Source organism: Rattus rattus, chromosome 9, assembly GCF_011064425.1.
Source record: "Rattus rattus isolate New Zealand chromosome 9, Rrattus_CSIRO_v1, whole genome shotgun sequence".
Lineage (NCBI taxonomy): Eukaryota > Metazoa > Chordata > Mammalia > Rodentia > Muridae > Rattus > Rattus rattus.
Window position 1 is genome coordinate 71,856,970 of NC_046162.1, and position 24,220 is coordinate 71,881,189.

Sequence of the window (24,220 nt, forward strand, 5' to 3'; positions counted from 1 at the left end):
CTGAGGTTGACCAGGATGTGTGAGGCCCAACCCTGCAGTGCCATTTTTGAAAAAATAATAAACACAGGAGGGCTTGGAGAAGTCACTCAACAGTTAAGAATGTCTACCACTCCCATGGAGGGCCCAGGTTTGGTTTCCAGCACCCACATCAGGTGTCTTGCAACTACTTGTAATTCCAGTTCCAGGGTATCTGGCGCCCTCTGCTGGTCGCTGTGGGCACTGTACTCATGGGCCCACAAACAGATACTCATAACCAAAAGTAAAACCTTTTTTTTTTAAAGTAAAATCTTTTTTAATTTTTTTTAAAATAAAATAAATCATGAGAGTGTTACTTCTTGCTACATCTGACCTTATTCCGCAACTTAAGAATCAATAGATACTTGTTCAACCTCTCTCGGAGTCTCATCGTGATATATGACCTCCAAATTTAACAAAAGTAACATCAGCCAAGACAAACCACCAAACGGAGGCAGTGTCCCCTTGTCAATTCCATCAGTTAGAGGCGAGTGCCTGTGGGAGCCCAAGAATTCAATTTATAAGCAGATGTCACCCCCAGATGAATCTGTGATTACATATTGCTCTCTTACTAAAATGCCTTATAGGAGTCGCTGTGATCTTGAGAGATGCCAGGCAGATCTGAAGTGGGAGGGGCCTCAGGGCAAAGGTGGAGCAGGGGCCAGAACATAGAGGATGAAGCAGAGAGCATGGCCTGGGGAGGAGGTGAGAGACCCTGAGGAGGGGGGACCAGGCAGAGCTGGGAGGAGGGGAAGGCAGACTTTGAGGACAAGGGAGGGATTTGGTGAATGGAGATAGACACTCTTGGCCTGTAATCTTCGGTCCTGCTGGGAGCTCTGCAAAGCTCCTTCAAACCTATTGTCTTCACAGCTTAGAGAACACGCCCAGATGCTGGAATGGCCAGAAGGACTTCCTAGGGTCCCCTATTTTCTAAGACATAGGTTCAGATTTAGAACCAGATATTTTCTTTCTTTCTTTCTTTTTTTTTTCTTTTTCTTTTTTTCAGAGCTGGGGACCGAACCCAGGGCCTTGCGCTTGCTAGGCAAGCGCTCTACCACTGAGCTAAATCCCCAACCCCTAGAACCAGATATTTTCATTCCTGGGCTCTGATCTTCCTACCATAAGTTGATATGTTCCAGTGGGACTGAAGAGACTGACTTAGTGGATTGGGAAGAAAATTCATGGGCAGGTGTATGGGTGGGTGGGTGGATGGATGGATGGATGGATGGATGGATGGATGGATGGTTGGGTAAGTGAGTGAGTGGATGTGTAGGTAGGTTGATGGATGGGTGGGTGAGTGAGAGTGAGTGAGTGAGTGGATGTGTGGGTGGATGGATGGATGGATGGATGGATGGATGGTGGATGGATGGAGGTGGCTATCAGGAAGACGAGGCCCATGGCTGTCCATGTCAGCAAGATTAGAGGACCTGTCATAGAAACAGATGGTGAGATATAGAGGCTATGGAATACATCCAGTTTAGTGTCTGGAATGCTGGGAGAAGGAGAAGTATGAGATGGTGAGATAACACCCAGGTTCCCACCTTGGATGATTAAAAGACCTCAAAAAGATCCAAGGTTAAAATGTTGGAGTCAGAGGGTTTGGGGTGGGGGACATGGTGAACATAGATCTAAATATGCCCAGAGAGGGGCATGGTCATGTGACATAGATCTGGGCCTCAGGAAAGGTGTCTGAGATATCCAAAAGGCCTGCTGTGTCATTAGCAATCAAACACTCACGTTGTTACAGATGTCCGCTATAGCAATGTGAACCTGCAGAATTATCATGGGATTGGAATCGATGGTGGAACACTTGACTAGCATTTAGGGGGCCCCAAGTTTTATCCCAGCATCAGAAAGGGAGAGGGAAGAAGGGAAGGAGAGAGGGAGGAAGAGTGGGAGAGAGAGAAACACTGCTTATTCTTAAAAATAACTGTTCTAGTCCACTGGGAAGAGAAGCAGGGTGGGGCTGTTACTTAAAAATGACATTCCATCCAAAGCCGTGAACTGGGGAGAAGGGCTCATTGAGGAAAACCATCCTGCACAGATCCCGCTGAGCCTGCAGACCTTATCATGCCCTTGGCCAGAGCCCCAGTCCGATGTCCCCACCATATGCTGGGCCAAGCCTATCTTCCCCCTTGTCTTGGTTGGTTGGGTAGCTCCTCCTAGAGGCTTCTACAGCTATCTCAGGTGGGGACAAGTGGAGCTCTGCCATGGGTTCTGTGCGTGGTTCCTGACTTTGTCGCTCAGGGAGTTTATAACCTATCCACACCGGGGGGGGGGGGGGGAAAACAAATCACAAACAACCAGGAAACAGTTTGTTCCTTGATATTTTTTTTCCCTGACAATAGATGTGATCTCTTATGATTCTTCAGTGGTTTGGGGCTGGTGCCTGATGCATTGTTTTGCCCGGAGAGGCTCAGTAGGAATGAGCTGGATAGAGACGCAGGCCCTGAAACACCTCAGGATACTCATTTGGTGGACGGCAGAAGCAAGCCAGGCTGCAGGCCTCATCCCTTTGCCCACTCTTACATGGTGACCCCAGCCAGGTCCCCGCAAGCCTTTTCTGTCCCCTGTACTTCATTCTCTTCCCTCAAGGCTGAGTTAGGCACAAAAATAAACGCGCCCCCCCCCCATACCTTAACTATTCTGTGTCAGAAACTCTGCCTCTGTGCAAAGCACTCATTGTGTGGGCTAAAAGAAAGAAAAGAAAAAAAAAGTTGAGGGAACCGGGAAACCAAAGTCACCTCCAGGGGAGGCTGGTGCAGGCCAGGCAAACGTGGGTCTGCCAGCAGTTTCAGGTTCGATTTCAATTTGTCAACGTGAGAGAGAAAACCAGCCGTTCCGGCTCCGGGAGACCACCTTGTGAACCGAAATAAGAAAGAACTGGGAGAAATTGGAGCTATTTTAAGCTCAGCTTCTGAGATTTATTTTTGGACCCATTATTGATCTTACTGCAGGGAAACCATACAGCCGTCTCTGCGCCAATACCCACACCTGCCCACGGGAGGTGCGGGGCCCCATCTCCCGGGCACCTCTGTGTCCAAAGGAGGCTGTGGCCCACCCAGGGAGAGGCTTTGCTCCTAGGCTGCCATCTGCATCAAAATTAGAACAACTTCTGAATGGAACCTTGTTACAGCCACCCTTGGAACCTAAACTTACAAGTCCCCCCCCCCCACCCCCTTTTAAAGCCTTTTTAGCTGATGAATTCGGCAGTAGCATTTGTGACCTTGCTGTACGGCTGTACTGAAAGTCTCTGCCTCACCCATAATTAGTTGTCGTGGCCTGGAGCGCCTGACTAGGCCGTTGGTGGCAGTGTTTTCCTACACCCCCTCCCCACTCCCATTCCCCATCCCCCATAAACGTCTTTTCCACATTGGTGCTGTCTTGCTTCTTCCCCACATAGCCTCACTCACAGGAGCCTGGGGATTCCTGAGGTCCTCTTGGGTGGGGTGGGCAACCTTGAGGCATGGCTTACAATAGTTAAGTGCCTTCCTCTTATTTTGCGCAAGTCGCTTTTAGACTTGAACACCACCACCACCACCACCACCACCACCACCACCCAATTCGAAATGTCACTTCCCTCAAAGGCATCATGGCTGAGAATTCTCCACAGTTGTGTCCACCCCACCATCCTTTTCATCTTGTCTCCGCCTTGCCACTTTACCCACTGTCCTTTGCTCTTTGATCATCGTGTCCCCATTCTACCCAGTCTTTACTGATGACCTCTGTGTTGAACTTCACCAACCTCACAGTCATGGCCCTGAGTTACTCCTGCCCCTCCATCCCCTCGGACAGACTGCGCTCAGCGGGTCTCTGTCTGTCCATACACAGTTCTATAACCTTTCCGGGAGGTGGAGCATAGAAAGCACCTGTGGACCTTGGGGCCTCTCAGAAGCTCCTGCCTGGCCACTGAGAACAAAGCCACGTGTTTAGGGTGGCGGGCATCATTGTGGCCTGGGTGTGAGTAGAGGATTGTGGGAGTTTCCTAGACTACCATACAAGTGTCTCCACACAACAGAAGTGTTCTGACCTCACTGTGCTGGAGGTCAGAGGGTTGAACTCAAGGAGTCCATGGCCCTCCAAAGGCCCTCTCAAGCTTCCTTCTTTGTCTCTTTCAGCATCTAATGGTGCCACCAAACATTCCTTGGCTTGCGTCTCCACCCCGTCTGTCCCCATATCTGTCTCTGTGGTGTTTTCCCCACATCAGGTGCTCAATGCCTTCACTGTGTCTGCATCCCTTCCCCTTCTTATCAGGATCAGATTTAGGGACCCTCCGCTACCCAGAATTTCTTCATAAGACCTTTGACTAATTACATGTTCAAAGTCTCTGTTTTCAAATAAGATCTTTCTTGAGCTTTCTGGTAGACGTGAGTCGGGGAGGGAGCACTATTTACTCTACTGTAGGAGCACTGATCCCTGTGTCAATGGGAGAATCAGCACATACCCCACAACCCAGGAAGCCCGCTCCTGTGTGGAAACTCGAGTTCATGCAAAAACCCGTCCTCAGATGCTTTCCGTTCCCAACTATTCAGAGAAATGGGTAAACGTCGGCCGCACGACGGGAAACCGTTCAACACTAGAAAGGCACAAACTCTGAAAGCCTGCACAGTGACAAGGGTCAGGAGGGGGCTGTGCTAAGCCTGTCTCCAATGTTACATTCTCTGAGTTTCCCTTCCATGCCTGGGACTTCTGTCTTCTATAGTGCTAAGAGCCACACATGGGGGTCTTACCAGTGGTAGGCAAACATGGTACCAAGGTTCTGTCTGAGACCCTTACAGAGCCCAAGCAATAGGATGTGTCTATGGTTTCCAGAGCTTGAGTGCATGGAGGATATGCTATGGGTCTGTCTGAGGGTGATGGGTCGGTTCTACATTTTAACTTTTTAACTGTTGTGGAATGACAAGACCCCCCCCCATGCTTAAAATACATGTACAGCCCCCAACCCTGGAAAGATACCACTGAAAAACTGAGGGCTGGAGAGATGACTCAGTAGCTCGTAACTCAGAGGACCCAAGTTCGATTCCCACTACCCATGTCAGGCTGCCCTCTTCCAGCCACCAAGTTTACCTCACATGCACACATACACACACAGACACATATGTGCGTGGTTTTTAATGAAAGTGCAGTGCCATTGTTTGTGTTTATAAACAAGATGGTACTGGATCTTCTCTGCAGCTGGAGGCTTGTTGTTTGCCTGGGTTTTTTTTTTTGGTTTTGTTTATTTGTTTTTTAAGATTTTATTTATTTATTTTATTTATATGAGTACACCGTAGCTGCCTTCAGACACACCAAAAGAGGGCATCAGATCCCATTACAGATGGTTGTGAGCCACCCTGTGGTTGCTGGGAACTGAACTCAGCAGTCAGTGCTCTTAGCAGAGAATGATCTGGAACTTCCGATCTTCCTGACTGTAGCCCCCAGTGCTGGGATCACAGGATTGCACCATGGTGCCTGGTTTGTAGAGGTGGAACTCAGGACCTCATGTATACCAGCCAATTTCTAAATTTTCATTTGTGCTGTACTCTGCAAACTGAAGGGCTTTAGGATGCCTGCTAATCTCTTCCTCATGCTTGACTAGTTTTCTGAGAGAGGGGAGGGGAGAGCCCTCAGAAATACTTTTAAAAAGTAAAACACTTTTACTTTTTATTGGAAGGGTACAGACTGGAAGGTGTGTGGTCTCTCCCAGGAAAGGGTCAGGCTCAACAATTCCAGACCCCACTGTGTGTCTCCTTGTCCTCAGACTGAGAATCAGACTGTGACAGTACATATCCGTAATTCCCATACTTAGGAGGCAGTGTCGGGAGGCTCATGAATTCAGGGCCCAGTTAAACTGTTAAGAGGATTCTGTCTTGGGGTAGGGAGGGGAATTAGCATCAAGGCTGTGGTGTCTTTCGGTGACAGAGTGCTTGCCTGGTAACGTACAAGGTTCTGGATTTCCTCGGCAGCTCCTATGCCAAATTTCTCCTAAGCTCCATCTCGCAATCCATCTTGGCAGAGAGTTCTATTTTAGCTAGTTAAAAGTGATACAGAAAATGGTTCTTCAACGACTAATATCAGAATCAAGCCAGGGAGCTAGAGAGATGGCTCAGTGTGTTTAAGATCACGGGCTGCTCTTCTGAAGGACACGGGTTCAATTCCCAGCACCCACATGGCAGCTTGCAACTGTCTGTGATTCAAGTTCCAGGGAATCTGACACCAATGCACGTGAAAAAAATTAAGCAAATTAGAGAGGGGGGGGGGAATAGATATTTAAGACAATGATTAGGTCACTTCCCAAATGTAATTACACGTGTGTGTGTGTGTGTGTGTGTGTGTGTGTGTGTGTGTGCTGGGCTTCATAAATTTTCAATTAAAATTATTTTTTTTTTAGAAAATCACACTGGGGGGAGGGTAGGATAGGGGGTTTATGGATGGGAAACCAGGAAAAGGGATAACATTTGAAATGTAAATAAAAATATCCAATTAAAAAACAAAAGAAAAAGGGAAATCACGCTGGGTGTGAGCTCAGTAGTAAAACATTTTCACAGCATGGGTTCATACATATATACTATATATTTGTATATAATGTATAGTAAACATTTTTAAAGTAACAATGTAAAAGTTAGTGAAAGTAAAAGATTTATGTGATCTGAAGAGAAAAACGGAGCAGTAAACATTTAAAATGTAACAAAGGGCTGGGCATGTAGCCCGGTGTGCCAGTGCTTGTCTAGACACATTATGGGCTGCGTTCTATCCCAGTCCCTTCACAAACCAGGCATCATGGTGTAAGCTTGCAGCGGCAGCTCTTGGGAGAATCAGGAGTTCAAGGCTGTCCTCAACCACGTGCCTAGTAATTCCAAAGACAACCTGGGTTCCATGAGTTCATGCATTTAGAAAAACAACAACACAGGAGTTGGGGGTTTAGCTCAGTGGTAGAGCGCTTGCCTAGCAAGCACAAAGCCCTGGGTTCGGTCCCCAGCTCCGGGAAAAAAAAAAAAAAACACAAGTAAGACGGTCCCTCAAACCTAATGCCATGAAAGGGAGTCAAGTTGTCCCTGAAGCCAAGCACAGCATAAGGACAGCAGAGACATCCGGCCTGGCAGGACCGTGTAGGCTCACCACTTTCCAGGAACAGCGTCCCCTCAGAGCATCTGGGGGCGAAGGGGGGTGCCAGGGGGGTGGGGAATTGAACCCCTGGCCTTCAGGTTGCTATACCCCTCTTTGCTGGCATTGGAAAACTCTTCCCTTTTGCCTGACCAAAAGTCTAATGATGCTGTCCACCAGAGCCCTCTCCAGAGAGAGGCTGCTGTTTATCCAGCATTCCAGTCAATCCACCCAGCCTTAATACCCCTAAAGCCTGAGGCGAATGGAACGTTTGATGGGGATTAAATGAAAGCAGCTCGCCTCTCACTGCACGGCCAGATGGGGCTCTGATTCCGCTCCAAGACTAAGGTCGACTCCAGAGTGAGTCTGGGGCCCTTTCTGCCCACTAGGGCCGCCAGCACCAACAGTCAGTCCTGTAGGCACTCCACCGTAGTGATCGTGGGTTAGACCCTGGGGTCCCAGGGCCACATGGTGCAGCTTACTGTGGGATAGGCTTCTTCTTTTCCTCCTATCACAGAATCAATCAAACTCTTGGTCTTAGTTTGAGCATCCGCGTTGGAGGCTCGGCCACCTGTAACCCTAGCTTTCGGTCATGTGAAGCCCCCTTCTGACCTCAGCTGCACTCACATGCACGTACTCTCACATAGACACAGCACAGAAACATCATTTTTAAAAAGGGGAGAGTGTGGTGGTGGTGGTGGTGAGACCCATCCCATGGGTGGGCACCAATCCCAGACACTATTAATGATACTCAGTTATGCTGGCAGACAGGAGTCTAGCATGGCTGTCCTCGGAGAGGCTCCATCCAGCTGCTGACTCAGACACATGCAGACGCCCACAATCGAACAGTGGATGGAGCCCGGGGACTCTTAGGGAAGAGGAGGAGGAAGGATTACAGCCCCCAAGGGGGTAGTAACTCCACAGGAAGGCCAACAGAGTCAATAAACCTGAACTGTTGGGGTTCTCAGAGTGTGAACCACCAACCAAGGAGCATACACAGGCTGGACCTACGCCTCCCCACACATAGGTAGAAGTGTGGCTTGGTCTTCTTGTGGGTCTGGAGCAATGGGAATGGGCTGTCCCAAAAGGGACTGCCTGTCCGTGGGACATGTTCTTCTAGCTGGGTTGCCTGGCCTGGCCTCGGTGGGAGAGGATGTGCCTAACCCTAAAGAAATTTGATGTATCGGGGTAGGGAGATACCCAGGGGGCATCCACCTGCTCAGAGAAGAAGGAGAAGGGAGTGGGGGAAGGATTGTGGTAGGAGGTGACCAGGAGACGGGAAAGTAAGAGGGATGTAAAGTGAAGAAGTAAAATATATAACATATATTATATTATATATTATACATAATATATATTATATATTAATTATACATAATATATTATATTATACATTATACATAATATAAATGATAAAAAGGATTGGATGGCCAGCACTAGCCCCCCCACACACACACTTTTCCTCTGATCTTCATGCATGTATCTGGGCACCTGCACTAATTTACATATTGACACTTTTAAAATAATTTACAAAATAATGTTTTAAAAGCTGTACAAATGCATTGTGTTGGGTATTTCAAAGACTAGCAGTTTCTGGGTGGTGGTGGTACACATCTTTAATCCCAGCGTTCCAGAGTCAGAGGCAGACCTCTTTGAATTCAAGGCCAGCCTGTTCTCCAGAGTGAGTTCCAGGACAACCAGGGCTGCATGGAGAAACCTTGCCTTGAAAGAGCAAAAGACCAACCAAACAAGAAGAACGATTCACTTTGTGAAAAGACGTGGAATTATGAAGATGTGGAGTCCCGTAAGACCTTATCTTCCACCTCTGAGGGGCCCACTGTGAAACGTACCTAGTAGGGGTATAAACATTTACCCACCTACCAAAGGATTGCCTAGATCATAGTGACCTGTGAGCAGGTATGCGGGGGATTATCGTGATGGTCTTAACAAATGTGGAAAGACCCAGCTTGAAAGTGGGCAGCGCCGTGTCCTGGTTTGGGGCCCCGGAGCATAGAGAGCAGTGAAGGCTCGCTGAGCGCGAAGCACGCATGCGTTCCCTCTGCCCCTGACCACGGCGGTGAGATGACGAGCTGCCTCGGGCTCCTGGCACCGTGACTTCTCCGCAGTAGCGGGTTATAAATTGCAGCGATGGACTGTAAATTGGAATTATGAGCTAAAATAAACCCCTCTCTCCCCGAAGTTGCTTATCATCAGGATATTTCATCCCAGTGACAGGAGTAAGGCGAGGACAGGAGCAACGAGGTAGCAGTAAAACAGCCTTCTGCTTTCAGCGCCCCTCCTCGCTGCCCTTCCCCGGTATGTCTTAATTAATCACATCCCAGATGCTGAAAATCTAGTAGAAGGGAACAGTGGCTTGGCTGGGTCGCCTTGTCCTTTCAATTGTATCTGAAGCATAAGATGAGACGACTGGTAGGTTTTTCTCAAAATCCCTACCCATCAGCCATCTCTGCCCTGCCTCCACACACAGCCTCAACCAACACACTACAGAGAAAGCCAAACAAACCAAAAGCACGTGGGAATGGTTTGCTTGGGGAAAAGATGTAGCGTTAGGTAGACGCTGTGCCGTTTATGTGAGGAACTGAAGCATCTTCTTTGAGGTTTGGTATTAAAGGATACCTGTGGACCCCCCTTTCTACTTACACCCTCAATTTAAATAATAATGATAATAATATACAATTTGTTTTTTAGAATACTTTCATGTTTACAGAGAGATTGCGTGGCAGTACAAAGAGTTCTCATCTAAGCTTAGAAACGCGTCTCCTTTGGGGAGTGGGAATTAAACCCAGTGTCTCTCACACATGCTAACATAAAGGCACGCCCCACACACACACACCACACACACACACACACACACACACACACACACACACACACATACACACACACATACACATACACACACACACACACCCTGAGTTTGAACCTTAAACCACAGAAGTGGCTAATACCAAGAATGGAACCCAGAATCCATGCATCTGGATTTCCAAACCATTTCCAATAGGCTGCAAATCCCACTCCCCCCCAAAAAAAAAAATTATAAAATTTGGAAATGAAACAAAATAATACAAAAGTCTAGGAAGATGATCCTTTTCCGGAAGAAGTCCAGACGGCTGGGAATAGGACACATTCTGTTTACAGACACACAGCAATGGAAAGGAAGCCAGAGCGTGCTCCCCAGTCCGTGTGACAGAAAGGAGCTGATCACGCACATCCGTCCTCACTGCCGTGGCCATGATCCCACAGTGAAATATGCAAATCTGCTTCCCCCAGTTTCTGATTTCTCTTCCTTGTCATCCCATTGTTAAGAATCTTTGTATCTAAATCTTTTCAGCTTAATTTAAGTGACTCACTTTAAGACAAATTCTCAAAGTGTACATTTCCGAAGGTGTGTGTATGCATGCGCGCATGCGTCCGTGTATGCGTTCGTGCGTGCGTGTGTGTGTGTGTACATACATGTTAATGTGTGTATAGACATGCGTGCAGGTGCTCATGCACATGTGTGCACATGCACGTGAAGGTCAGAGGTCAGCACTGGAGAGATAGATATCTGTTCTCTGACTCATTCTTTTTTTTTAATATTTTATTTATTTATTATATATGAGTACACTGTAGCTATCTTCAGACACACCAGAAGAGGGCATCAGATTTCATTACAGATGGTTGTGAGCCACCATGTGGTTACTGGGATTTGAACTCAGGACCTTGGGAAGAGCAGTCGGTGCTCTTAACCACTGAGCCATCTCTCCAGCCCTCTGACTCATTCTTTTTTTTTTTTTTTTTTTTTTTTTTTTTTTTTTTTTTCTTTTTTTTTCGAGCTGGGGACCGAACCCAGGGCCTTGCGCTTCCTAGGCAAGCGCTCTACCACTGAGCTAAATCCCCAACCCCTGACTCATTCTTTAGACTTACTGAAAACATAGAGGCTTCTCCTAAAACCTTGAACACTAGAGCATACTGGTCTCAGAAACATTGGCTCTCTAATGTCTCACACCTGTGATCCTGAGTTCAGGCACTAGAAACCCACCCAGAAGTATTGACTGCAGAGCTGTAGTCAAGCAGACTTCCGCACGCTTGGTATTTCAGGGGCTTTGGCACAAATTAAGCCTCTTGCTATCAAAAGAGACCGGTGAGTGTACAAAGTTTGCTCCTAATAGAACACCTGAGCTACTGAACCAGGGATTAGTGAACACCAAGTCTTAAGGGCACGCTTGGTGGTGACCAGAACATACATTTTATGAGTAGTCAGACTCCAGGGTCATTTTCCTAGAAGGAAGCAGGAAGTACTTTGTGCTGGTGATGGTCTTCTCAAGAGGGCTATGAAAAACAAGTCTTCAATCATGGGGAACCTAGTTGGAGAGCCGGGAGCCAGGCCCTCCACTCTGAACTTTGTTGCTGACTGGCTGACTGACCTTACAGTTTTGAACCTCAATTTTCCTCATCTGAAAATTGGGAATATATAATAGAGTTTTATTCACGCCTCCTCTCCCTAGGTTTGCAGTGTGTTCATTTCCTTCTTCTATAGCACGTTCTTTATTCTGCCTTTCAGTTCAGAAATAGCCTTGGTAACTTTTCCAGGGCAGGACTCCAGCTCTCACCATCCCTGTTATTTCTCCAAGCTGGTCCCAGCACCTGCATGCAATGAGTATCAGCTGGGGCCCTAGCAGAAGGCAGAAATCACAGTTATTTGAACAGAAGGAGCGTAATATCAGGAGTTATTAATGTCTGGAGGAAGCAACTACCAAGATGGGACGAGGACGTAGAGGTTACTATAGAGCTGAAGCCAAATGCCCAAGGAAGGGCAAACTTTAAAAGGACCCTTTCTCTATGGCTAAGGTGTCAGATGCTGATATCTCTGGAGCAGGTGTGGCTGTCACCAGCAGAGTGGCAAAGGAGTTCCTTACACTCCCTTAACCGCAGCTGGGTGCCAGTCATTGAACAACAGAAAGTCTCCTGGGACACAGGCAAGGTGAGGTTACAGGCCAGGTGTGCCAAGGAAGTTGGCGCGCGCTACCAGTGCAAGGCTAAAACGCACAGGGTGCCTGCATCAGGAGGGCCAGAGCCAAGTGGTTCCTGGGCCCGCTGCCAGGACTGCAAGGTCATTGAGTAACTGCCCTCCAGGCACGCAGCAGGGCAGAACAACATCCTTTCCCACAGACTGAACACACGCCCTCCAGAATCCAAGCCTGAGAGAGACCAACCCTTTCCCCAGTAGCATCTCCATAGCGCCCTCTATTGGCAGGGCTTGAGTAATACTTGGCTCAAGAGGGGAAATGCTCATATGGTCCTAACCTAAGAGAGAGAGAAGCAGTAATGCAACATGAGTGATCATGAGTGATTTTATGTGTGTGTGTGTGTATATATATATATATATATATATATATTCTAATTACAGTTGGGGAAATGGTTTAGTCAGTAAAGTACTTGCCTTACAAGCAAGAAGACGCCTTCACATCCCCAGCACCCCCAGGTGTGGTGGCATGCATTTGTAACCCCAATATTTGGGTGACCTGGCAGAGAAAAGAGGGTCCCTGGAGCCCACCGGGCAGCCGATCGCTAAATGAATAAGATCCAGGTTCAGTGAGAGACCCTGTCTCAAAAGAGAAAGTTGGGGGTCTAGGGAGGGGTTCAGCAGGTTAAAGCACCTGCTATTCAAACACGAGGGCTTTAGTTCAAATCCCAGCATCCAAGTAATTACAGAAGCATAGTCGGGCACTCCTGTAACTCCAGCTGTGCTCGGGGCGTGGAGACAGGAGGACCGCCAGAGCTTATAGGCCACCAGCCTCGCTCCAGGATCCCTGACATCCTCCAAAGCATATGCGTGCCCTCACAACTCGCACATACATAATAATTAACTAATCTTTAAAAAGACAATCAGAAAGTTGATAATGACAGAAGACACCTGATTAATCTCTGACACATACTCTCTCCCTTCTTTTTCTACCCAACCCCCACCACACACACACACACACACACACACACACACACACACACACACAGGCACATACAGACACATACACACATAACTAATTACCTGAGTTAAAGCCACACAGCTTGCCAATGACCCTCTTAACCCCTGCCTACTCCCCTTCTTTAAACCCCATAGCCTACACCAACGAATGTCAATCCCCTGTGTTTTCTTTCGTAATTTTCTGTCTAGAAAGCCCCATTCCCTCGGGCATTCTGTTTTGTCTTCCTTCTCCTCTTGGCCTTCACTTAAGAGACTGAGACTCTGACTCCCACGATCCCTCATTTCACAACCGACTTCTCCACACAGGCTCAATGGTTTCGCCCTCTGTCTGCTTCATTTCCAGGCAATCCACCTGTCTATCCCAGGCAGTCGGAGTGCCCGGAAGCACTGGACTGAAACAGGCCGTGGGAGGAAACTGGGTTCATCAAAAAGCCAAGCTTTCTATGCCTTTGAGGAATGTGCCACAGACATCTCAGGGCAGACGGAAGGTTCATCATCCCTAACCAGTCTGAAGACATTTGTCCGTCTAATTTTAGAATTTAGGACATATAAGAAGAGTAGAGAGTTGGAGGACTGAGAGGTGGCTCATTGGGTAACGTGCTGACCAATCCCCGTACCAACATAAGAAGCTGTGCATGGTGGCATGAAGTGGTGGGAGACAAGTTGCAGGAGGGTCCCAGCAGCGCACTGGCCTTCCTGTCCTGATTAAGCTCCACCGAGCTTCAGAGTCAATGAGAAAATAGATAGCGAGTGAAAGAGAAACTCTGGCTTGCACACGTCATGTATGGCGCTTGCACATACACACCAAAACATAGGACGGAGGAGAAGACAGACGATAGGGTAAACAGCAGCCTTGGCAGAGTTTCCAGGATGGCCTCTGAGCTAGAAATGCTCACCTGACTCAGGTGTACAGCCCTTGGGCACTGCCCCTCGGAAGGGTGGGTTAATAGGCAGCCACTGTGCATCAAGTCAGTGTTGGTAGGTGTCTGCCATCTTAAATGTTAAATGGTTAACATTTTTCTACAATGCCCCATCATCTGTGGAAGAGTGTAATGGGGATCCCTGGTAGTGGAATGAGACGGGGTCCAGAGACTTCTTCCCAGGATAGCGTGACTTTCTAAACCTAATCTGCTCAGTATCCTTAGAGGCTACCTCATCGCTTCAGACTAAAATATGGGGTGCGTATAGTGATTGATAAAGTTCTAGATCTAGGGCTGGAGAGATGGCTCAGTGGTTAGGAGCACTGACTGCTCTTCTAGAGGTCCTGAGTTCAAATCCCAGCAACCACATGGCGGCTCACAACCATCTGTAACGAGATCCGATGCCCTCTTCTGGTGTGTCTGAAGACAGCTACGGTGTACTTATAAATAAATAAATAAATAAATAAATAAATAAATTTTTTTTAAAAAAAGTTCTAAACCTAAAGAACCCACCCTGTTTACATACCAATGAAATCACACTCTTCTTCTTTTTTCTTTTTTTTTTTTCGGAGCTGGGGACCGAACCCAGGGCCTTGTGCTTGCTAGGCAAGTGTTCTACCACTGAGCTAAATCCCCAACCCCTATGAAATCACACTCTTATGTTATCATGAACTTAAGAGTTGGGATGTGGCCCCATTGGTAGAGGGCTTGCTTACCATATCGAGCCCTGGGCTCAGTCTTAAGTATCTCAGCAGACCAGGCCTGCAGATGGAGGTCTGCCGTCTCTGTTTGGGGGAGGTGGAGGCAAGAGGATCAGTAGCTCAAGGTTGTATTTGGCAGCTCGGGCAAAAAAATACCTGGCGGCGGTGGTGTAACCCTTCAGTTCCGACACTCATGAAGCAGAGGGAGATGAATCTCTGGGAGTTCAAGCCTAGCCTGGTCTACATAGTGAATTCTGGGACAGCCAGGGCTATGTGGAAAGACCCTGTCTCAAAGAGAGGGGGAGGGGAGAGGAGAGGAGGAGAGAAGAGAGGAGATAAATATGAGAAGAAAATGTTTAAACTTGGGCAAAAGAAAGGGCTTGTGGTTTATTTTCTCTTTGCTTGTCTCTGTCTCCTGCCACGAGAGTGAATTATTTGTGAATAATATACACATAAAAGTTAATGAGGGGCTGGCGAGATGGCTCAGCGGATAAAGGCATCTGTTGCCATCCATACCTGGCAACTTGAGTTAGATCCCCAGGACCCACGTGGTGGAAAGAGCCAACTTAAGCAGCTTGTCCTCTGACCTCCATCTATCTCTCTCTCTCTCTCTCTCTCTCTCTCTCTCTCTCTCTCTCTCTATCTATGACACACAGACACACACACACACACACACCACACACAAACCACACACACCACACATACACACACCACACACACACATAAATGCAATAACTTTTTTTTTTTAATTAACAAAAAAGGCCCCTGTACCTTTCTCCTCTAATCTTGGGCTGTGTCTCTTTTTTTTTTTGTCTCAGCTCTCCCCAGACCCTCCCAGCCTCTGCCCAGATGAGCTGCCAAAACCCAGCAGTCTCCAATTTTTGGAAGAGCTTTTTGGAAAAGATTTGTTTCCTCTTTCTTGAACTTCTAAAAACAGCCCACTTCTTCATCTTCCCCTCAGCGTGCGATGACAGATCCTACACCTGCCTCTGATACCACACAACCTAAGTGAGGAATAAGAAAGAGCCTGTCAAGGTTCTCGCACATTCTGCGGCAGGCAAAGCCAGCGGGTGTGGGTAGGGCCATGGGAAGGTGCCCTGTCAGGTGCCTGCTGCCCTAGGCACGATGTCCTAACCACCGGCGCTCAGCAAGATTTCATCTGCTAATCTTGGATGTGCTGCTCTGTCCTTTCAGATTTTTGACAGTGAAGCCAAAGACCTCGAGAGAGAAGTATGCTTCATCGATATCGCCTGTGACGAAATTCCAGAACGCTACTACAAAGAGTCTGAGGTAAGTAGTCATAATTGAAGCAATTTGTTCATTCGTTCGTTCGTTCGTTCATTCCACTGTGATTGACGAAGCACTTCCTGTCCTAGGACACTTGATGTGACTTTTATGTTCATTTGGTTTGGTCTCACCATCTCACTGGTTAACATTAATTTTCTTTAAAAATGGATGCGGGTGTTTTCTGTACACCAGATGCACGCAGTGCCTGCAGAGGCCTAAAGAGGGCACCAGATCCCCACTGGACCCGTTAGGGACGATTGCGAGCTGCCATAGGGCTACTGGGAATTGAACCCAGATCCCGATTCCTCTGGTAGATCGGCCAGTGATCTTAACCACCAAACCTTCTCTCCATCTCTGGGTTCTTTAAGGCCAGTTCAAAATGGAGTCCCCGAGCCGCCCTCTGTTTGTACTTGTTCTTCCTTATCCTCCCAACTGGATCCGCCCCGCCCCGTCCCCCATGCCCCGTGACATCAGGGTTCCTGGGGCTAAGCATTCATCACATTGGCCTCTCTGAATGCCTGTCTGTGTGAGGACGCAGACAGCGCTACATTTCTGTCTTTGGTTTTAACATAAAGGAAATCCTCAATCAAGCCTCTAAACTTTGATGGTTCGTGCTGGCCCAGAAACCATCCTCCTAAAATAGCAGGCACCTTCCCGAGGGCGGCTTTTCTTGGCCGGGAATGCATGAAGGAGACCATCTTCCCCTCCGGCTTGTCCCCTCTCAATCCACCCTCTGCCTCGCCGCTTATCCTTTGTGTCACTGTTGATGCCAGTCATTATTTATATCCCGTTAGTATCTTATTAATGGCTGCTGATGGAACTTGAGTGGCCCGCTTGTGAACAGTGAGTGTCCCAGCCCTGGGATGACTACCAATGCGGGGCTATTTTTGTTGTTCAGCTACAGGCAGCCAGTCGTGGTGTGATTATGGGGCCCAGATTTGTCCTTGAGCTCTAACACGTGGACCTTGACGCTCTTCTCTCACACTCATTCGAGCTGATGGAAGATGCCATGCATAAACCCTTTAAAAGTAAAACTCCAGGCCACTGAGATGGTTGTACAGTTAAAGGTGATTGCAGCCAAGTCCTGAGGTCCTGAGTTCAAGGCCTAAGACCCCACATGGTAGTAAGAGTACAGACAGACCCTCACAAGTTGTCCTCTAACACACACACACACACACACACACACACACACACACACAAATAAGTACATAAAGAAATTTCAATGTGAGTTCTTGTCTGTTACAAACTGGGCTGCCCTGTGGTTTAGATCTTTATCTGCCTATTTGGGGATTTGTTTGGTTGGGAAAGCCTTACTTGGTTTTAGCAGATGCCGGCCTACCTCACTAAAGGCTGGAGATCTCGCCGAGTTCTGCTGATTGTTTTAGGCCACACCGGCTTATGCTAGCTCATACCTTCACTCGAGCTGAGTGCTCAGAGACGGAAGCTAAGGCTTCTCCATTCTCGGATCTCACCAGCTACTTTCACAGAGGCTCCGCACAGATGCTCTCCCAACAGTTGTCAAAAGAATGAGGGAAGGCTGAGGGCTTTGTTTTTCTTTCCAGTAGTCGTAATTTCCTAGCAAGTGCCATGGAAGAGAATGGATCTGTCGCCATTAAACTACCAGTTGTGAATCAGAGATATTTTTCCTCTTAGTGTGAGACTTACGGGCTTACTCTTGCAGCTCTGCAATCAATCCTTGCATCATCATAAGCCAAGACACCATGGGCAGAAGCTGGTAGTGGGGTGGGGGAGATCTGTAGTTGTGGGGGAATTGGGGAGCCTTTTCACAGGGTATATCCCCCACCCCACACTGATAAATCCAGACCATGTTTTTTGGAGGCATGCCTTTCTACCAGTCTATTGTCCCACACATTGTCACCTAGGCCAAAGGAGGGGACTGAAGCTTTCTGTCACTTTTCCCACTTCCCCCTGGAAGCCTCTGAGCCACACAACAGGGAATGCCACCCATTAAGGTGACCAGAGCTGGGAATTTTCCACTGGCTGGCTCCTGCCTGCCAGACCTCTTGCCACCACTAACTGGGTTTTGGAGGGACTCAGGATCAGCTGATGACCTGGCCTAAGGATCCGCTTGATTCTCATCCTGCAGGGTTCCTGTTTCCTACCCAAATCCACAGCCTGAGCAGCAGCTCCCCAAACCTCTTAGACCCAGTTTCATCGTTTTATAACTTTTTAGTTTTTATTCATGTGTTTGTCTCTCTCTCTCTCTCTCTCTCTCTCTCTCTCTCTCTGTGTGTGTGTGTGTGTGTGTGTGTGCACGCACAGACACCTTAGATGGCCAGAAGGAAGTGTCAGATCTCTTAAAGCTGGACTTGCATATACAGCTATGAGCTGCCTGGAGTGAGGGCTAAGCACAAATGCCCATAACCATTGAACTATCCTTCCAGCCCCTCTTATGTCAACTAGCGGGTCTGGAAAGCAGGGCTGTTGTGGGGTCTTTTTAACTGGAGCAGAGAGATGGCTTCTTGGTAAAATGCTTCTTTCCCACGCCTGAGGAAGTAAGTAAGGCCCCAGAACACCAGTAGAGATGATCAGTGAGCGCCATGTTCAGTAAGGTGTCAAAGAGGACACCCAGTGTGGACAACTAGCTTCCACCTGGGTATGGGTATACGTGGGTGTGTGTATGTACACATATATATATACACGCATATATACACACATACACATATACATACACACATACATACACACATACATACACACACATACACATATATATACACATACACACACATACACACATACACATACACATATACATACACACACATACACACATATACATACACACATAACACACATACACATATACATACACACATATACACACACATACACACACACACACACACACACACACACACACACAAAATTTGGGGGATCAGGGAGAGCACCTACACTAAGCAGCACAGACACAGTGTCCTGGCCGTCCATGGAATTCAGAAAGCTCTTGGTGCCAAGTCACATGCCCAGGTCCATCAGTGCCAGCAAAATAGCAGAGAGGGTGAGAATGAGCTCTACACAGTCTGCCCTCGCTATGAGGCTGATACTCGGCTCCTCGCTTCTGCCAAGATTTCCATCCCCACCCTCTGATGCTCTGCCAAGATTTCAAGGTGAAGATCCCAGTGAAGGGAAAAGGGACTGTGCAGAGGGCACGGGCCAAGAGACCCATCTGTAGAGCCGAGGTGGCAGTTCCAGGGGAAATGAGAACCATCCTCACTCCCACCCTGCAGAACCGGTCCACCCTGGGCAGCCTCAAAGACAAGTGTAGAGACCTCAGACGATGCAGATGGTGTTGACCAGGGGTGCGTCAGGTTCTCCTGCCTGATCATTCAGTGTGTTGCTTCCTAAGCTTGGCTTCCATGATGACTGTGCACAGAGAAAATAGTATGTTTATTGGCCTTCTCAGGGCTGCCCCTGTAGCTCTAACCAATTCCAACTGTACCTGGCCAGAGATGCAAGCTAGCCGTGTGTAGGAAAGTGTGTCTTTTAAATTTCAGATGCGCTTCCAGGACTAAGAAGCAGGGGAGGAAAGGAATAAACAGAGTTCCATAGTCAAGAAAGTGGAGGGCATGCTGGACACAGTGGCTTACCTTTTAGTCCCAGCACCCAGGAGGCAGGGGCAGGCAGATCTCTGTGAGTTCAAGGCCAGCCTGGTCTACATAGAGAAACCCTGTCTCAAAAAAGAAGGGAGGGCGGAAGGAAGGGAGAGAGAGAGAGAAAGAGGGGGGAGGGCTGTGGTTTTGTTGGTGGTAGTGTGATGGTTTGGGTTTTGTTTGCTTGTTGGCGGTTTTGTGGTTTTGTTTCTAGACTTATTTTATATCTATGTGTGTTTTGCCTGTGTTTATGTACAGACCACATGTACACTGGATCCTCTAGAACTGGCGTTTCAGATGGTTGTGAGCTGCCGTATGGATGCCGGGAGCTAAACTCGGTTCCTCTGCAAGAGTATGGAGGGCTCTTGACCTCCGAGCGTCCCTCCAGCTCCCCGCTGCCTTTGATCTTGGCTTTCTTGTTGGCGTATGAAGGACATTTCTCTCCCTGTCATCCTAGCGAGTGTAAAAGTATACGTCTGATGGTAGAGCTTAGTCATCTTAGTGGGCAGCTTTGGATTTTGAACTTGAATAGCAAGCAAGAAGGGTCACACAGGGCTCAGCCGTAAGAGCATTTGCTATTCTCGTAGAACACCCGAAACCAGTTCCCGGCACCCAAGTAAGGTGAATGTGGTCTTGCACGCGCATGCGCGCACACACACACACACACATGCACAAATAAATAAAATTAGTCCCACGAGGCTGTCCTGGCAGTGTGTGTCCTTCACGTACAGTGGAGCATGTGCTGGAGCAGAAAGGATCTTTAGATGCAATGTGATTTAGGACTTTCTCCTTGGACCGAGGTGACTCTTAAAACTTGCTCTCCAGGTCCCTGGATTATAGTCTCCCTGGCAAAGCATCCTTGACAGCTGGTTCATCATTCACAGCAAATCTAAAACGTCTGTTGACTCCACTCTTAAGGGAGAGAGCAGAGAACAAAGAGAGATGTCTAACGTTTCCAGTGACTGTCAGGGGTGAGAGATTAAACGCTAAGGACAGGCCCCCCGAAAGGGGACAGAGACTCCAGATGAGTGAATACTGCCGTCCTTAGCTGCACCCTTCTGAACCTCTCCGCTCTCTCAAACTAAAATATCTTCGACTGGGTCTGCATCTCGGTGGTTTTAAGAGTATTTGAGAGACTCAGTTACCGTCAAAGGGCCACGTTGGAACGGCTGCCCCGTGGTGGGATAAGTAGTTAAGTTAATTTGTTATTGTGTTGTGGTGGTGGTGGTGGTTGCCCCCACCCCAATCTGTTTCTGACTGAATGACTGGGTTCCCGGTGACTCCTGGGTAATAACAGGGGTCACACTTTGCTCAATATGGGGAAAGAGAGATGCCTCCATGGCCGCAGGGGTCCCCTGTGAGAATCTTGGGACCCAGTCATAGGAAGTCAGCAAGAGAGAGATACTGAAGGGTCCCCAGCAGCTGCCGGACTGCTGGACCCGGAGCTGTGCCATCACCAGGGTCTGGGTAATGCTAATGCCGTTAGAGTCTATGATGGGGCTGTGTGTGTCTCCGTAACATGGTGTTTGTCATACATGGTGTGCACAGAGACCCTGGTTCCATCCCTAGTATAGAAAAGAGAGAGAAGAGAGAGGAAGGGAAGAAGGGAAGGAGAGGAGGGAGGGACAGAGGAAAAGAAAGGCAGTTCTTAGTGGTCACCTCTAGACATGAGTTTGTAGGAAGAAAGTGGGGAGGGAGGGAGGGAAGAGGCAGGCAACCGGGCAGACTAGTCTTGTAGAGTTCAGCTTGTTGTAGAGGGATCCGTGCCAAAGATAATCTAGAGCTCACATTTTCTGTTCTCACCTGAAGAGGGCCTGGCTCTATGAGGACACCAGGATGGCCACGCCCACCACACTTCATCATCCTGTGTCTGTCTTCCCTCCCGAGGCGTGAGCTGAGAAATGAAATGAGATGCTACCAAGGCAAGACAGCAACCTTGGTCCTTGGCTAAACGTTTATCCTGGTTTGGTTTCTGTATCTGTGATAAAAAGTATCCCAAAAGGAACTTAGAGGAGAAAGAGGTTTTGTGGTTGAGCAGTCCCAGTGGCGGAAACTTGAAGCAGTTGACCTATAAGATCTTCAGTGGAGAGGAGAGAGAGAGACAGATGCATGCAGACTGAAGTGCTTGCTTTTTCCTGCAGTCTAGGGGATGACACCACCCACAGTTGGCGTGCTCCCAGGCCAACCGGATCTGGACAGTTCTTCCATTGAGACTCTCTTCGTAACTGATTCTAGGTTGTGTCAGTGAACCATAAAAACTAATAAGACTGGAGAGATGGCTTGGCAGTTAAAATTCTACTGCTCCTCCAGAGGACCCACAATCCATTCCTAGCATACACACAAGGAAAAATAATGAAAGATAAATCTCTAAAAAAATGAAGGGAACTGGCCATCACAGCATTGGAGAAGGGGTTCCTTCTGCTTTCACCCTATTGATCTGCACGAGAGCTGCAGGGCCTGGGCCTGAAGGCAAGCATGTGCCTCTGGCAGGTGGCTGACATCCACGAGTGGCATTCTGGAAGTTTGTTTGTGTGCATATTGCTTTTCAGTCTGCAGTGTGAGTTGGGGAGAGAGGCAGAAGTGTGATTCTGATGACAGCCCCAGTTCCTAGATTCTCAAAACCCTCTGCAGCCTCATCAAGATGCTTCGGAAACTAAAGCCATTTGCGCTGCAAAGAGTTACCGAAAAATATGTTCTTTCTTCTCTTCTGGTGTAACCTCATTCCAAATGCCGCGTGTCTGATTCAGCATCTCTAAGAAACCTTAGAACTTAAATTCAACGTTATGCCAAGTCTTGGCAATCTGTTCCTTCAGGTCTCAAGTGCCTACCTTACTTCATTTTCTTATGCTATAGCAGAGGACCACAGCGCAGTTAATTTATAAACAATGGAAGTTTTGGACTGGGGCTGGAGCGCTGGCTCAGCGGTTAAGAGCACCGACTGCTCTTCCAGAGGTCCTGAGTTCAATTCCCAGCAACCACATGGTGGCTCACAACCATCTGTAATGGGATCTGATGCCCTCTTTGGTGTGTCTGAAGACAGCTACAGTGTGCTCATATACATTAAATAAATAATATTTTCAAAAAAGAAGAGGAAGAAGTAGTTTGGTTACAGTTCTAAAGACCAGGATGCCCAAGAGTATATGGCTAGAATCTGGTGAAGGGTTTGTGCTGCTTTACACATGGTTGATGGGCAAGGAAGCAACTCAAGGCTTAGCACCTCTCTGCTTACTATATTCAAAATTTTAAAGCATTTTACTGATATTTCATCTGGGAGGAGGATAGGGATATAATCCCCAAAGCTTGCCTATTCTCCTTCCAGAGGAGAATACCTGTGCCACTTGTCTTGTTGTAACAACACACCCGACAAAAGCAACTGGGTTCCCTCTTGACCGCCAGGCTTATAGTTTCAAACTTTTTAAAGATCTGGCTCTCCAAACTCCTCTTTCCCAGAGACCAGTGGCTGAGATGTTCTGTCACTTTGTTGCCCTGACAACCAGCCTCATTTTATAGAAGGGCTCCAACTCAATCCACCTCATTAGCACAGATGAGGGAGTGTTCAGGAGTACAATCCCAGGAACCACAAACAATGGTCCGATCCCGTTTTCATTATGACGTCCCAAGGATTAAATGAAATTGTATATATGACGTGCTTGGCACTGGCTCTGGAATTGATCTCTTTTTTTAACGATTTATTTACTTAATGTATTTGAGTACACTGTCTTCACACACACCAGAAGAGGGCATCAGATTCCATTACAGATGGTTGTGAGTCACCATGTATTTGCTGGGATTTGAACTCAGGATCTCTGGGGGGGAAGCAGGGGAGCAGTCAGCGCTCTTAACCGCTGAGCCATCTCTCCAGCCCTCTGGAATCTATCTTTACCCCATGGTTCATTTGCTGTTTTCCCTTTCTTCCATTGTTAGCTCTTTTCTGAGCCCCACTCCTCCCAGCCACTAAAAGTGGCCTTTTTAGTTTTATTTTTTCCTGGCCTTTTCCCTGGCCCATAGAAATCATCAGTAGTGGACTTCGTGGAGCGTTAAATTCTTTCGTGGTGTTATCCAAAATCCCCATTCTCACACTCTTCTCAGCATGGTGAGTCTTGAATGTTTCTGGCCCTAAATTTTAACTGGGACAGGTGTAGAGCGCATACTGAGACACCCCCACCACGAGGACTTTTGTCCTCTAGCTTTCTATGTGCCAGACAGAACTTAAGAGACAACTTGTTCTAACCGAGTCGCTTTGCAGGGGAAGAGCATAAATCGCTGTGTTTGCGGTACATTCTGGTGCCGAGAGCAAAGGCCTTAAAAATAGCACTTTGGGTGCTAACTGCTAACAAAGCAAGAATTGACCCTTCCAGCCACGACTTCCACTTCGGCTTGTTCTTCTCTTTTTTTGTAAACTGACTTATGGCAGCTGACCTTTTAAGTCAGGTCGTCACTTAGCACTCAAGTACCTATGCTCGAGAGCTCCCGATTTTGTGAACTACAGATCTCGGACCCGAGGATTCACTCATTTTGAGGAGACTGTTTGAGTCATACATTTAGCCAGGGAGATGGCTTGGTAGGTAAAGGTACTTGCTTCAAGGCCTGATGTTCTGAGTTTGATCCCTGGGGCCC

The 24,220-nt window shown here is 47.8% G+C and overlaps 1 protein-coding gene across 2 annotated transcripts in view; it reads left to right on the forward strand.

The window, feature by feature from the left end:
• Nucleotides 1–24,220, forward strand: part of Pitpnc1 (phosphatidylinositol transfer protein cytoplasmic 1) — a 263,465-nt gene that overhangs the window by 205,785 nt on the left and 33,460 nt on the right. For both annotated transcript variants that reach the window (XM_032913822.1, XM_032913823.1), the window contains exon 6: nucleotides 15,897–15,992. In XM_032913822.1, coding sequence (XP_032769713.1) covers nucleotides 15,897–15,992 — 96 coding nt within the window. The remainder of the gene's footprint in view (nucleotides 1–15,896; nucleotides 15,993–24,220) is intronic.